Genomic DNA, 16,157 nt, shown 5'->3' on the forward strand with positions numbered 1-16,157 from the left:
TGCAGACAGGAGCAGAGATCACTGTATTTACTTGCCTTGGAAGGAAAGAAGGAACAGAAAGTAGTTGCAGTTTCTTCCAAACTCGGCACAGTTTGGGTTTATTCCCCCTACACAGCCACTCTAACCAGAGCTAGCACTTTACTAATGGTCACAGTTACATCAGGCGGCATCTGAAAGGAAGAACGCTGCATTGCTGTCTCCTCTTTAAATACCTGAATTACTGCATCAACTCCTACCATCAGCCTGTCATCAGCATCCCCAGTTAAATTAATTCTATGGTTAATACTGTCTGTTGTCTTCAGTTCCTCTCTGTGATGCTGCCACAAAGATTTTTCACTAGGTTCTGGTATAGTTCAGTTTTATGAAGAACACTTTAAAAGCAAAGTATTTCCTTTCTTATTAATGGTAAGTTATTAAGCAGTACCAGTCAATATACCTTAAGAGTGAAAGACTGTTAAAATCCATTGTATAGCAATAAGGGAATTGAAGTGTTTGACAAGAATAAATTACAGATGAAGCTATTTATGTGCTAATCTCTTCCTAAATGATATACTACCCTCAAATTACAGCTTCAATATTTAGTTAATTCCCTGGGTGAAGTGAGGGAGCTGAAACTGCTGGGGAGAGAGATAGGAGCAAGAGTTCCTTTTAAATCATACTTGGATCCTGCTACCAGTGGAGAGAAAGAACTTGAGAGCTTTTACAAACTGACAGGAACCCAAGCCTGTCTTTCCACACACTGCTTCCTCCCTTTCCCTAAACTGGCATCACAGCAGTGCACATTTCCACTGCAAGACTTTTCTGGTACTGAGGTAAAAGATAAACTATACTCACCCTGGGGGAAGGCCCCTGTATTTCCTTTCTGCTCACTCATTTTCCGTAGCAGACCAGTTAACAACAGTTCTATCCCCAGTATGCAATAGCAAAGCGGTTGTGTGAGCAAAGCAGACACAGTGACCACACACACAATCCTGTTGCTTCACATAGATACATGTATGGGTAGAGATACACGGTATATACACATTGATTTGGTTTTATATATATATAAAATAACACCTTGTTTATAAAGCGACATTTAATTGCCACTGGTTCCCTCCCCCCCTTCCCTCCCCCCAAAACCAATAGTATACAAAATATAAAATATCTTAAATATTTAGAAATGCTGCAAGAAAAAAATAGAACTGTATGAAAATATCTTTTCTTTTTTTCGAGGTTCCCTCCCTGCCCTGGGGGGAGGGAAGGAGAAAAAGGGTACACGTGTGGCTGGCCTAGTGTGCCTTCAGTCCATAGTTGTTCAGCGGGTAGGAGTAAGCCCTGCCTAATACTATCCGGTCCCGGAGGAGCTTAAATAAGACATAGTAATTGCAGAAGAGGATGAGGGCCATGGAGAGGGTATGGTTCCACTTCTCTGAGCGCAGCAGTGAGTAAAGCTGGTAGCAGACAACGCTGCCTTCGATGAGAATGAGCAGGTTGAGCAGCCGTAACGGACGGTGGAAAAGGAACTGCAGGAGACAGTGAGAAAGGGGAGATCTCTATCATTCATTGCAGTGGTCAATTGGGGAGAGGTATGTACAAAATGCTGTCAGTGCTAGTGACCACCACTAGCTACCACTTAGGAAAAATAGTGTAAGAAACAAGGCATGTAGAAGTGTCATTTTGCTTAATGGGTGAAATAAGCTATTGGCCAGCTGACACACTTTCCTGTATCTGTGGAAGACATTAACTAGAACTCCCTTAAGAATATGCCTGATCACCACAATGAGACAGCAGTGATAAGGCAGCTGTGGCTTCCACCTTGCCCAGACACCACTGTAACACTGCGTCAGGAAAGCCTCTCTGCCGCAAACCAGTGTTTTGTTCAGCAGCAACAGGCTGTTGTGCAGCACTAAACTCTGTTCCACACGTTCTGCTCTACTGAAGCCAGGTTTGGGCCTCTTCTTCCTCCCACAATAGTAACAAAGAATAGAATCATAGAATAGTTGGGGTTGGAAAGGACCTTAAGATCATCTACTTCCAAACCCCTGCCATGGGTAGGAATGCTTTACACTGAGACCAGGTTGCTCCAAGCCCTGTCCAACCTGGCCTTGACCACTGCCAGAGATAGGGCAGCCACAGCTTTCTCTGGGCACCCTGTGCCAGTGCCTCAGCACCCTCACAGGGAACAGCTTCTGCCTAAGATCTAACCTGAACTTCCCCTGTTTCAGTTTGAATCCATCACCCCTTGTCCTACTGCTGCAGTCGCTGATGAAGAGTCCCTTTCTGGACATGTGAAGCAGGAGAAGAGATACTTGCATAGAAACGGGCATGGGACACATCTGAAGGCACTGCTACGTTGTAAGGCCCAACTGCTTTATACAGGCACCGGCTGCGTCGCACCAGAACTCCTTGTGGCCATATTGTGTTCTCCGACCAGCTGCGGGGAAAGAATGCCAGAGCATTAGCATCTGTGACCATGGGTTCACAGACATGGACTGTAGCTTGAAAAACACCAAAGCCTCTGCCACAAGGACGTGTCCCACTGGAAAAGCACAGAGGGGTCATCACAAGTACATCACATGCACTCAATGTGAACAAATGGCTCCCAGCGCAACAACCCAGCCCACTGCACTGGAGAGGGTCACCCCTTGCCCAAGCTACTTCTCCACTGGCTAAGAAGAACCTCAACATTTGTTTCTGGGAAGGAACCAGCAGTGACTGAAGGAGCTCAGAGAGCAGATGTTTCTGTTTCTAGGGAACAAAAAGACCAGCAGAGTTTCACATGGAATGGAGGTGTCCTCAGTAGGTAACTACTGCTGGTAGTTGCTTATCTACTAGAATGTACTAAGCCCTCCCCAGCCCCATACTCACATATGCTGTGGAGCATTGCTGTAGGAACCATGTTCTAGTTTCTGCCACTTGCCAAGGTGGGCAGCTGATCTGTGGAGCAGGTCACAGTACTTGGGAGGCAGCAGCTGGGTGGTGAGCATGACGAAGGCATTGATCCACACCATGATGAGGTGCTCACAGGACCAACGCATGTCATAGTACTGGGTGCTCTGCAAAAAGACCAGACAAGAACTTGGCACCACTGTCACAAAGTGAAGGGAGGAACGACAACGGACATAGTGCATCCAGCAGACCCACACCACACGTTACAGGCATGCGCTTTTGGACCGGTGGCTTCAGAAGGTTACAGTTTAGGAAACACTCAAGACTCCCTTCTCCTTGACCTGAAGGAGAAAGGGCAGGGGCTGATGCTGCAGCTGGTATATCTCTTCCTCCAGCAGCAGGTAACAGCTGGGTTTGCTTACCACAGAAATGCCCCAGGAGCACCAAATGCACCAAATGCTACATGGATTGTGGGACTCTGCCCATTTCACTACACCAACTGAAGCTCGTTCAAGTTAGGAAGACAACAGACTGCAAAATACAACTCCCACAGTGACAAGAGGTTGCTGGATTTAGCTTGCCAAGCATCCTAGTTGGCTCTGTTTTCTAACAGGGTGACCACCAAAGCCTCTAATCCAAGCACTCGAAAGCCAGGATGGTGGATCTGAGATGGGTAACAAGAGGTTGCCTTTTCTAACACAGCTATCCATCTGCCTAAGACAGGGGTGGGAGGAGGGGAGTTAGTAAGTGGGGTGATGGGACTAGAGGTGCATCACATTTACAGCAATACCTATCCTCCAACCAGGAGCAGTACTAGTGCACTCCGGATGCAGCCATGCTCCGCTATCCGGGCTGCCAAAGGGGAGACAGAGAAAAGGGGAATTAACCAGGAATCTGGCCTGGCAGCAATTCACACAACATTCAGGGGCACGGAGAGAGCCAGGCGAGAGCTACCTTCACAAAACACAATGGCAGGAATGCCACGTAGTAGGCACTGAAGAGAGAGTTGAAGAGAACTTCCTTGATCCTGCGGTTGAAGTCTGCTTTTAGGCACTCCACCTCATTGCGGATGAGATCTGGGGAAAGGGGGCAGCTGTGGGTGGGGATGGACGTGGGGTTATTGAACTGTTCCCTCAGGGATTCCCACAGAAGAGAGAGGAAATCTTTGGGTTTGACCAGGCTGCTGACAGCTGAAGCCCCATCGTCCACCATCTGGTCCTGTACCAAGTAATCACAGTCTGCAGGCAGGGGCTGTGCTCTGCTGTCCTGGTGGAAGCAGCACAGAGGAACATAGACACCAAATCTGCAGGGAGAGAAAGAAATGAAGGGCTGGAATGACAGACAATCCAACATAAAGCAGGGGTACCTTCTCAACAGATGAGGGGGACCCTTACTCCATAAGCTAGTGGCCATCTCTTATCCCCCATAAAAGTCTAGAGGCTTTGACAGAGAAGCTTTCTTAAATCCTATTTGTGAAACCAATGATCCCAATGGCTCAGTCTTTGGTCACAGTAAAGGCCCCTCCCATACAAACAGCACGCTGAGGCAATTACTTCATCAGCTCAGTGCTGCTACCTCCTCAGCCACTTTAACAAGGTGAGGAGCTCGATTACAGCCAACAGCTCTGCTTCCCATAGGGGCTCATCCACCCCCAGCAGCTCTGCTTCCCTCACCCTCAAGGTACCAGGCAGTGTCACTCACGGGTAGCCCAGGAAGAGCAGGTTGAGCACAGAATGGCTGCGGAAAAGGTTGACCAAAGTCCAGCAGAGCACCCATCCACAGAGGGTGAGTAGCACCAGGCGCACCATGTAGTGAATCACTGATGTTGCACCCACCTGAGAGGCCTGCAAATGGAGAAGAACCATTCAGCAGCTTGGAACACAAGTGTTAGAACATGAGCATAATGGGTGCCTGTGGAGCAGGAAAATGGTGCCAGGAGGCACTGTGAGAAGGATGAATGGCTGCCCTTTCCCTCCCTGAAGAAGGAGGCTGACCCTCTTACAAAGGTGAACATCTGACTTTATTCAGCATTGACAGAATCCAAGATTCAAATAAGCACAAGTTGTGGGGCATGGCTAAAATAGGGTCTGCAAAGCAGAAAATACTTTTGTTCCAGTCCCTTATCTGATGATAGTCCAGGAAAGTCTGAGACATTTCCTCTTCCTCTTTCCTTCAGAAGGATCATGCCTCATCATTCATTTCCCTAAAGAACTGGCATGTCACAGTTCTCAGCTGAGGGAGGAGAAGATGGTGCACCCTGCTAATCCCAAAGCTAGATTTCCACCCCTCATCTACTGGGTGTACAGGCTGCAGTTCATTGAGGAGGCACCACCTTGGAAAGGAAAGGGAGAAAGCTTGTTCCTGCCTCCAGGAGGGAGAAGGTAACTGAACTATGGAAAGCTTCTCAGGGGCTACAGCTCTTAGATGGGATGTGCAAGAAGTTTTATGGAGAATGGGAACATAAATGAAAATGAGAGGAATCAGAGATGAAAGGAGAACTTCAGAGATTCCATCTTCTCCATTCACTCATTCCACAGGACACAACGGTTCCTTTATCTGTTTTTAAATGTATTGCTTAGCCTTGTGTTGTATTAACCATTTCAGAGGACAGAACTTCCATCTCCTCAAAAAGACCTTTGTCAAACATACGTTTGGCCTGGTTCTGCTCTCACAGAGGGTCTTCAAAATCTGAGGTGGCATGACCAGAGTCCTAAAGTTACTGAGTAACCAGGACTGGAAAAGCAGTTCTATCACCTATTCCTATTTCAGTTCAGTGTACTCAGACATCCTCCTCCTGACCTTTCCCCTCTCATCTCCTGTTCATTCTTGGCTAACTCCCTAGTTGCCTTTCTGCTAACTGACTTGCAATTCCCTCAGCCACTTCTCTGCCTCGAGATAGTGAGGTACAATACTGGCCTGCAGCGATAAAGAAGCAAGTGGGAGCATCTCCTTCACCTCTTTCTATCTGCAGAGGCAACTGAGTTACCCAATACTGCGGGACACGAATGGGCTCAAGGAGAAAGCATCCCCAAAATCTTAGTCCTTCGCATGCAGACTTGTTCTGGGGGGGAAGAAACCCTCCAGCTCTCCAACTTGCAGAACTTTCTGAGGCCACAGATGGTCATGCTCTACAACCAGTACTAGGGGCAGGAGAGGAAGCCTCCGAGATGGTTATGTTACCTCAGAGATGAGGGCCCACACCAGCCTCCGCGCCAGCATCACTGTGATGAACGCCGCCAGGTGATAGTCAATGAGGTGAAAGTTCTGAAGGAGGAAAGAAAAAAGGGTCTTCACCAGGGGAAGGGGCTCTGGAACCACCCAGCTGGGGTGGGACAGGAAAGCTGCCTGCTCGAGTGCATCAGGACCTCGGGTAAGCGTTCCCCAAGTCTCTCTGTTAGGGATAAGGGAGAATGGATAAACATCAGTAACACAGGAACGTCTCCAGATGTAAGATCTTCCCCACATGGAGGTTCCTTCCCATGGAGAGATTTCCACTGAAAACAAACCCACCCTTCAGGCAGGTGTTTTTGTGGTCAAAGGGACATCTTGGAGCAGGATTGCAAGTCATCCCTGGAAAAGCCAATAAGCAACCAGAGCAAGGGCAGATGAAACGGAGCCCAGAGCGAGCACACCAGTTCACTTTAGCACTTGGTCTTAGAAATGGTCTGTGGTGACCAATATTCCCTGATAATCAGGTTGATCTGAGAAATGTCATCTTCACGAGCCATAGATCTGTATCAGAAGTTTAATGTTGGCTCTGGCTTCTTCAAATTAGATACAGTTTTTGGACCCCTTCTGATTTTTGAAGGAAGCTATCAAAGGTGTTGTGGCTAGAACAGTTAGCAGAGTGTGAATACTGCTGCTTGGGACTTCAAGGCCATTTTAGGTGAAAAAGAATGCTTGATTTCTGATGGGAACAAACAAATGACCATTAAATCCTTTCAGGTAGGGAGCCTAAAACTACTGTTTAAAGCAAGCTGTGTCCAGCACGGCAGAGCTGAACTCGAAACTGATAACTGCACCACCAGCACCACCTGCCGGTATAGTTAACTAAGGAACCACTTCATGCTTCCAAGCAGCAAGGACACCATAAAAACTGAAGGACTACTTCAGAAGCTAGCTTCACTCACATGAGGTTTGCTGACTCAGGTACAGGTCATTGCCACACTGTGCAGCTTATTACGCCAGGAAGAAGACTAAAACTGAGGAGACTGGAAGCTTGATGTAACCTGAGGATCTCTTCCCCAACTCCTCTGCTGCTGATACGCTGTGAGATCCTAAAGAAAACTTGCACCATCTTCCTTCTCTCAGGTTCTGTTGTTTCCACTGCGAAGGGGCACCCACAGCAGGAGACAGCAGGCTCCTGGAGTCTCAACTCCATTTCAAACCCTAGGATCTAGCTAGGCCATGCAAGGAATTTCCACTGAAGGAGTCATGCTGGCACTTCTTTCTCACCTTCTATGTATTTTCTCCCCTGTAAAATGGGGGATTACGTGATCCTGGCTGATGGGGTTGCATGTGAACTCTCCTTCACTCCCCTAATGTCAAATGTTTGGTGACTTCTGGCCTGAGGAAGCATGAAAAGAAGCTGTGTAATGAAAAACCATGAGTGATGCCATTTGCTGGGGAACTCACCAGTGAGGTGCAGGAAGCAGGGTGATTGTATGGGTACCACCAGACAGTCTTGTAGATGTTGATGTACTGAATGAAGAGGGCTACCAGCAGGTAGATGAAGAACAGGAATTCAAAGAGAAGGCTCCCATCCAGTGGCAGCTCAGGGATGCGGCAGTGACGGACAGGCTCTGGAGTGATCAGTGCCGTGATGGGAGGCGCCGAGAGGCTGATGGCACTACCATTCCTGAGGAGACACACAGCACTCACTTGGTAAACATCCTACATCATCTCTACCATTCTGCAGGACAGGGAGTGCTTGAGATTGTGAATTTGGGACTGAGCATTGCTAGAGGAGAGGTGGCAGCAGTCTCACATTTGTATTTCTGGCATGAGACTAGTGGTGAGCTTTATCTTAGTTCAGCCAAAACCAGCATTCAGCGTTTTCTCCAGGCAGCAGATTGAGCTGTTGTGACAGACCAAACTTGAAGATGGAGGAAGTCAAGTACACAGAGTGAGGAAAAAACTCCAAGCAACAAGCATTGAGGACTCTGTGCCAAACTGAGCACTTAATGTTATCTCTCCATATCAGGAAAGGCTGAGAAAGTTGGGGTTGTTCAACCTGGAGAAGGCTCCAGGGAGACTTTATTGCAGACTTTCAGTTCTTAAAAGGGGCCTAGAAGAAAGATGGGGAGAAACTTTTGAGCAGGGCTTGTTGCAACAGGATGAGGGGTGGTGGTTTTAAACTAAAAGAGGGGAGATTCTTTACACTGAGGGTGGTAAAACACTGGCACAGGTTGCCCAAGAGAGGTGGTGGATGCACCATCCCTGGAGACATTTAAGGCCAGGCTGGTTCTGGGCACCCTAATCTAGATGAAGATGTGCCTGCTCATCGCAGGGGGGTTGGGCTAGATGACCTCTGAAGGTTCCTTCCAACCCAAACCCATTCTATGATCCTATGAATATTCACTCCGCCCACCCATCACTAAGACATTACAGTAGCACCCAGCCTCTTTCTCCAGCACTGCAAAGTGTCCATCGTTCCTCTGCTCACAGTTCCTCTGTGAGGGGTAACTAAAAATGGAACAGAGCAGTTCAGCCACTTCCTAGAGGATGACTTCTCAAGTGTTCTCACACTTCCTTTTTTCCTAGGCTTTGGAGGAGGACAGGACAACTAAAAGCTCCAGCAGACTGGAAGCTCAGACACAAACTCTGCTGTGTCTGACTGCAAGCAGGATAAACAGCGCTTGCCCAGGACCCTGAGGCACTGACTCCATGGTCTAAACAGTCACTTGTTGCTCAAGAAGCTTTGAGTGTGACATCTGTCCAATCTGTCCCAGCCAGAGAAGTCTTTAAAGGCCAAAACTAAATGGCTTGGATCTCTTTACTCTGTAAGGATGAACCAGGTTGATCAGGGCCTCAGCATACAGCAGAGCTTCTCTAGTTTGCTAACTTCTGTACGGAAGGAAGTAACATTGGGCCTTTTTAGTCTTTGTGCCAAATGTGGAGATCTAAATGTCACTGTGTGTTCTTTTTTCAGCCTCCAACTTCCTCAAAAAATTGAGAGGAGCTTTGCCAACTGAATGAGTCTCATCTGCAGCCAGCAGGACTAAAACAGAAGATAGGCAGGGCAGGAGGATGCCTTTCTATCACATAGGAGGGGGACTCACAGCTGAGCTCTGACAGGTCACACTGACTCCCTGTAGCACTGCAGACAAGTGAGCAAGAGGCAAGAACTCATAATCTGCCAGGACTCACTGCTCTGGTGACTGCTGCAGGGAAAGACAATCTGAGCACTGTGCCATTCCACCCCTGGTCATTATGACCATGGTGAGCAGTGAAGGGTGGCTGTGACCACTTCCACAATCCTCCCCACAAGGCTGATTTTAATGCATGAAGTCATGAGAGGGGCCATAAAGGGAATCATGGTAGCAGAGCTCAGGGGAGAAGCTGGAAGAGGTTTGTCATGCAGGGCATATTCCCTCTTGGATGGGCCACCTCCTAATGCCACAGCAGAGGGCTCAAGGTTCCCGTGCCCCAGTTTCTCACTTTAACCATGAAGCCACACTCATGCACAGAGTGGATCAAGGCTCCTCAGCTTCTGGTGCCACTACAGATATCTCCACAACCCTCCCTTTGTCCTCACCTGTTTCTCAACCCAGCACCGTTCCCACAGCTCCCGCCAACCAGCGTCTGGAGAGAAGGCAAAGCTGAACGGCTTAGCTGCTGCCGGCTGGGTCCCCTCCTTCCACCGGGCATGACCAGGAACCAAGCCACTTCCAGTGCCTCCCTGAGACCCACTCCACGATCCTGAAGCTTTCCCACGTCTGCAAAGGAGGCAGAAACATCGTTTAAGCTGCAAACTTAGTTCACACCCTGGCCAAGTGAGTTCACGCAAAAGGAATACACTCACACACTCAGAGCACTGTGGGGCATCCATCACCACCCTAAAGCACTGTGGCATTTCAGTGGCACCAGATCAGAGTCTGCTTGCATACACTGAATGGACACCACTGACACTGTGTCTTTAAAAGCAGCTGTTTAAATTAGCCATCAGTGCCTGTTTGCACTTCCTGTGGGCTGGAAAGCACAAGGGGTATGGCTAGTGCTGGAGAACATACTACTCTGTGCCTCATGTCAAAAGCAAGCCTGGGAAGAGCCCTCTCCCTGTTCTGGTGCATGGGGCTACTACAGCTTCACAGGTCTTTCAATGACCCAACACACTGACAGGCTCGGGTGTTGGTGGGTGATTTGGACCCTCTCTGACAGAGGTCTGAACAGACTGATCTCCATGAAGATGCATGGTTCTGATCAAGAAGCCCAGACACGAGGTAATGGCTTCAAACTGAAAGAGGGTAGATTTAGACTGGATATAAGGAAGGAGTTCTTCCCTGCCAGGGTGGTGAGGCCCTGGCACAGGGTGCCCAGAGAAGCTGTGGCAACCCCATCCCTGGCAGTGTTCAAGGCCAGACTGGATGGGGCTTGGAGCAACCTGCTCTAGTGGAAGGTGGCCCTGCCCATGGCAGGGCGTTGGAACCGGATGAACTTTAAGGTCCCTTCCAACTCAAACCATTCTAGGCTTCTGTGAGATCCCTTCTGTACTAAGCAAGCCTGACTGACACAATGGTAGGAGGTCCACTTAAAAGCGGTTCTAGTTAGCAGATTAGTGCAGCAAACCACTCATGTATACATGTACTTCAATGCACATATAGGTAGTCACGTACCCCAGCCCTCAAAAAACAGAAATAAAAAGGTTAAAAGTAAGCCTTTAAATATTTATTTCAAGTGACACATTTAAATCAGTGAGGTCCTTAAACTGAATGAATATGAGAGCCTGGGCAGCTCCGAATATCAATAACAAAGGTGGATTCTCTGGCACAGACTTTATAATTTCCCATATGACTTTGCTTTTATTCCCCCAGTTTCCACATGCCACTGAAGGATTTCTGCAGTTGGGGAAGTTGCTGATGGCCAGCAGGCAGAAGAGAGTGTGAATCTGGAAGTCATTCTAACTGCTTGTGCTGTACAGAATCAAGGCACTGAATGAGCACCTCACTGCAAGGCTTCTGGTGTGTCTGGACGCTCAGCAGCTGCCCTTTTCACAAAGCAGCATAGTCAGAACTAAACCCAGCATCCAAAAAAGTACCTCTCGCCTTCCAGGGAACTCTGGATCTAGCTTCTGAATTTACAGATGGAACTCATCTATTCAGAACTCAGTTATCACCTCCTTGAAACCCCTGAGGAATCACAGCTGAGTGTGTGCTTAGTGAGTCACACACACTGTGCCCATGAGCAGTGTGGAGGAAAACTGGACTCCCTCAAAGAATCGTCCTTTGGGTTAAAATTTCCCATCCTTCATCCCTGCTCTCAGCATCTCCACAAAAATCAAGATGTTTCAAAAGCTGAATGCTTTCCACATACCCAGATGAAGGTCATGCATACCCAAAGCAAGAAGAGTTGTGAAATGACATGAAAGGAGAGAACAAACATTGGATAATTTGGGGTTGGAAGCAAAGAATATGTTTTGGCAGACTTCAAAACTCTCCTTCTAATTCCAATGAGGACACAAGAGAGAATTGAAGCCTTCCTTACCTTTCTTTTCCTTCACCTTCTCTTTGTAGTGAAGACTAAAGCTTTCAGAGAAGTTTCTCTAGGATGTTCTAGAATATGAGTTGGGAATATTTGTATTTCATGAATTAAATATAAACAGAAGAAAAGTCTCCTGTGTACAGCAGATGAGCAGGGGCAGCAACAGACACTGCAGAATTCATTAGAGCATCCAAACACTTTACATCAGCTGCCAAGATGAAGAAAAAACTTAGGAAAACCTCTAAAAGAAGCAACTTTTGAAAGCATTTTAAGACAGATTAAGCTATTATAGGGGCCTGTGGAAGCTAAAACAGTGTGATTCAACCTCCAGGATGTTTCTGATTACGGATGCAATGAGCTGGTGGTTTGATTAGTGCTATTAACAGTGGAAGGTGTTTGATGCCACATTCAGTAATACATGTCAATAATTTAACAACTCTCATTAGTAGTGTCCCATTAATATTAGTGTTATCCCATTAGTATGCTCCACATGCTCACCCATATAGTCACTTGGACACTGTGCAATTGTACTCCCCCCCTCTGGCTTTGCAACCAGTAAAATGTAGGTTTCTACCACTCAAAAAGAATGCCTGTGGAAAAGAAAGGAGCCCTCCTGAACATCAGTGCACCATATTTTAACTGCACTTGAATAAGCCCTTTCACAGTGATCTGTGAACATACAGACTGGGCTGTTCCTCAAGTTTTAAATAACTTTACTTCACTGGAGTTGAATGAAATCAGCTAAATCTTAGAGCAAAATGTGCCTCAGAACCATCCCTGGGTTGTTTGCTTTTGTTTTGTAAACCCAGCCACACTGAAGCTCCCCAGATAAAGTGAAACAAAGCAGGGAGATTACAGATCAGTTTGACTCCAAGTTTGCTTGTTTTGGCCTTGAACCAATAAATAACTCTCCTTTTGGAGGGGACAGACATGGGAAAAGCCTCTTAATAGTTTTCAATTAATAAACAAAGGCATGATTCTACTGTAAAAAATATCCTAACTTGGGGGAAAAAAAGTGTCCATGACCCTTTAGTCCAACAGATAATGTTCCTGTGTGCATCCAAGTCACACAAAGTGTTAATTAAGAGCCTCAGAGCACACTGGGAGTCTACCACACTCCCTTCTCTGTCTTCAGAGTCCCCACCCCACCAGGAAGCTTATTTTATGGAGTCACAGGCACAAAAACTGAGTAATAGAAAAGCTTCCTGACAAGACTCTTTAGTCCATTAATGTGATTCCACATTGTTCACAGAATCATGGAATGGTTTGGGTTGGAAAGGGCCTTAAGATCACCCAGTTCCAAACCCCTGCCATGGGCACAGACACTTTCCACTAGAGCAGGTTGCTCCTGGCCTTGAACACTGTCAGGGATGGGGCAGCCATAGCTTCTCTGAGCAACTTGTGCCAGTGCATGGACACCCTCACAGTGAAGAACTTCTTCCTTACATCTAACCTGAACTTCCCCTGTTTCAGTTTGAACCCATCACCCCATGTCCTATTACTACAGTCCTTCTCCAACATCCTTGTAGCCCCCTTCAGATACTGGAAGCTGCTCTGAGGTCTTCCCAGTTCACCTATAATTTTGCTCAAAATAAGTTGCATACTTGTAGTCCCTCCATCTCCAACACCCCCAGAAGAGAAGCTGCCGAGCTCACAAGATCTCCTCTCTCAGACACACATGGGCATCTTAACATCACACAAGAATGATCTGTGGAGCAAGTATAGAACAGTGGTCCTGTCCTCACAAAGAGGATGGATATGTGTTTGGGCAACTCTTGGGTCCTAGAGAGGGACCACAGACAAAACCTTCAGCTGTGACATGGTTATAATAAGATCCAGGAACATAATGCATCAGCCCCTCTGATTTCAAATTCTTGCTTTTAAGACTACAAAAAGCACTTGGGCATTTTGTTTGTCTGCACCAACACTCCTTCTCCCCATCAGCTCCCCAGGCAAGAACCACAGCTGTGAACAAGGCTTTATTGGTGAAGAGCAAGGCAGATGAACTATCCACCAGTTCAGAGCTGAAGCACCACGCAGCTCCGTTCTGCTCCCCAGGGACCAATGCATCATGTTCCTGCATCAGCAGCTGCCCAAACAGTTCTTGCAAGAGGCAAATCAGGAGAGAGTCAGTGAGTCATCAGAATGAAAAGTTTGCCTGGTTCCCTATCTCTTTGCTGGAAATGCTACAATGCTCAGCCAGTTATGTTGATGGTGTGGTTGTTTTTTAATATGAGAAAATGAGAAAGCCTTCAATCCTCTTAGGAAGCTAGCTGCAGAGCTTGGAAAACACTCAAGAGGCTCTCCTTGCCTCCACAAGTCCTATAACCAGCTACAATCAAGAGCAGCAAGGGAAACGTACCCACCCTCACTTGAGACCACAAGTATCTCACTGCAATGTCTTGACCAAAGTAGCCTTTTTCCTGTCAATAAGTATGTGACATCTTGGGGTGAAGCAACAAACTGCCTCTGTTGCTGTTAGCAAGGGAGCTCTGCCTACCTTCTCCTCAGCAACATACAAGCTCCTAGTGTTGTTTAGTGCCAGAAGCAGCCATTCAGTGCTGCCCATCTCCAAAGCACTCCTGTGTCCCGGTATCTGTCAATTCCTCCCTGCTGCTGCCGCTGCCTGTCCCCTGCTGTCAGGAGCACTGGCTTCTAGGTTATTTTCCTTCAAAAAGAAACACATATCCTGGAAGTCGACTGTATGGACAAGCCCTGAGGCACAAGCTCCTGGACCACAAAGGCAAGGGATCATCTAAGAGCTGGACAGTTCACCCTGACCTGAGCAAAAAGCTCTGCCCCCAGCACAGCCTCTGTTTTCACTCCACAGGTGACAACTCACTGCATCCCCAACAGCGGCTTATTTATAAAACCTTGTTAGCACTGCTGGAAAAAGAGTTCCCAGCCCCAGGTGAAACCATTTCTGGAAGGATGGGAGGAGAAAAATAGAGTGGGATTCTCTAACCTTTGGGATTAAGTATGTACTGTAACAGTGGTGACTTTCAGCTGGCAGACAAACAGCTCTTTCTCCTCTTCCTCCCCTCTACCCCCATCAGTCTGTGAAATTGAAACAAGCAATGTAAAAGGTCTCTTGGTTAATCATGCCCTCACTTCAAGTCACTGTAGCTGGGCAGCCTCATCCCAAACATGCATTTGTCCAGCAATCCAAATGTCTTAGCAAATTATCAGCAAATCTACTTTATAGTGAAATTTTCTTTTGAACTCCTGCGAGTCCTTGTTACTATGGCTTGATTTTACTTCCTTTTAGTGTGAGCCTCTATTTATTTATGTTAAATAAAACCATTTTGACATCTGGAAAAATGAGACATAAAGCTGGTAACCCATTCACCCACCATCACACCGAAATGGTCGAGAGCTGAGGAGCAGCAATGGCTGCACCCATGCCATGAGGCCACCTTGTCAGCACCCTCACATCTGCTACTCCGAAAGCCAAGAAGCTGCAGAACTTCCATGGATGAAGCCCTAACTCGGTTTGGGAATAAAAAAGCATTAGGTTGTTATGAGGGAGGAAACAACTGACAGGTTATCAGATGGAAAGCTAAATATTTGGCTTGTGCAGCACTAAGTCAACACAACCTTTCAACTCAGGCTGGCTCCAAAGGCCCGGCCCTGGGCTGGGAAGCAAAACCGGTTAGGAGGAGGTCTCCCAAGTCAGCACATTTTTCCAAGTCCTCATGCCACACGGAGCGACAGATTAAGAAAGAGATCTGGTGTGGAGAGAGGCAGAAGCCCCCATAAAGCACACCCCAGGAGTGGGTGAGAAAGACAGAGCTGGGTGGTGAATCCCCATCATGAAGTGATGCACCAGCAAGGCTAAGCTTTGCTCAATGACTAAGAACCAAGGGATTTTTCTGTAGTACCAAAACTAACCCAGCAAGGCCAAGTCAGCATAGGCTTTTCTAAGGCAGCACAGCTCCATCTGTCAGTCCTCTACACACGTGTCAAAACAGAAGGGTGAAAGTAGCAAGAAAAAGGCAAGAATTTACATGTATATTTTATGACTCATTCCAGGCATCTTCAGCAAGGAAGGCCAGAGCTAAGCAGGCAGGTTAGAGGGGGAAAATAGAAGTTGTAGCTAAAGACAAGCTGAAGACAGCACTTGCCGTTTGTGCTTCAAATACCCACAGACAAAAATGGGAGCAGAAAAGGAAAGGTTACAGGAAAAACCTCTCCAGGTTAAAGTGCACAGCTCATTTTGCTGATGCGCTCTTTAAGGAGAGGACGTAGATTTAAGTTCTTAATACTCCAGAGCAAGAAAACTATCCAAGAGGTTGAAAAAGCCATTTTTAAAACCAGAGAGATTTCCAACACAAATCCTACACATTCCTTAAAAGTCCCCTCAAAGATCTTACTTCAGGGGGTGTGAGGGAAAGATTTCCAGAGGTCCTATTCAGACTGCAGACAAGTTCAAGTCCTTGTGAATTGGGGGAAAGAAGATACACACAGTAAGTGCTCTTACTGAACTTCTGGCAAGTAGAACAACAAAGCAACGATTCCTGGATACCTCATAAGCCTGTAATTACCTTGTGCAACTAACTGGTGCAGGAGGTCAAAGCAAACAGCTTAGT

At 47.1% G+C, this 16,157-nt stretch overlaps 1 protein-coding gene across 4 annotated transcripts in view; it reads right to left on the reverse strand.

Annotated features, from left to right (window-relative positions):
* Positions 1–972: 972 nt before the first annotated feature.
* Positions 973–16,157, reverse strand: part of TMEM39A (transmembrane protein 39A) — a 48,209-nt gene continuing 33,024 nt past the window's right edge. For 3 of the 4 annotated variants that reach the window (XM_057404146.1, XM_057404147.1, XM_057404145.1), the window contains exons 2-8: positions 9,626–9,806; positions 7,504–7,726; positions 6,049–6,132; positions 4,570–4,712; positions 3,823–4,171; positions 2,848–3,035; positions 2,169–2,413 (exon numbers count right to left, since the gene is read on the reverse strand). In XM_057404146.1, coding sequence (XP_057260129.1) covers positions 2,227–2,413; positions 2,848–3,035; positions 3,823–4,171; positions 4,570–4,712; positions 6,049–6,132; positions 7,504–7,726; positions 9,626–9,738 — 1,287 coding nt within the window. In that variant the 5' untranslated portion in view covers positions 9,739–9,806 and the 3' untranslated portion in view covers positions 2,169–2,226. Of the gene's footprint in view, positions 1,503–2,168; positions 2,414–2,847; positions 3,036–3,822; positions 4,172–4,569; positions 4,713–6,048; positions 6,133–7,503; positions 7,727–9,625; positions 9,807–16,157 lie in introns of those variants that run through there. The other variant, XM_057404148.1, reaches the window with a different exon arrangement.

The sequence above is a fragment of the Pezoporus wallicus genome, unplaced genomic scaffold (genome assembly GCF_028554395.1).
Source record: "Pezoporus wallicus isolate ANWC-B61680 ecotype Strahan unplaced genomic scaffold, APGP_CSIRO_Pwel_v1 contig_6598, whole genome shotgun sequence".
NCBI lineage: Eukaryota > Metazoa > Chordata > Aves > Psittaciformes > Psittacidae > Pezoporus > Pezoporus wallicus.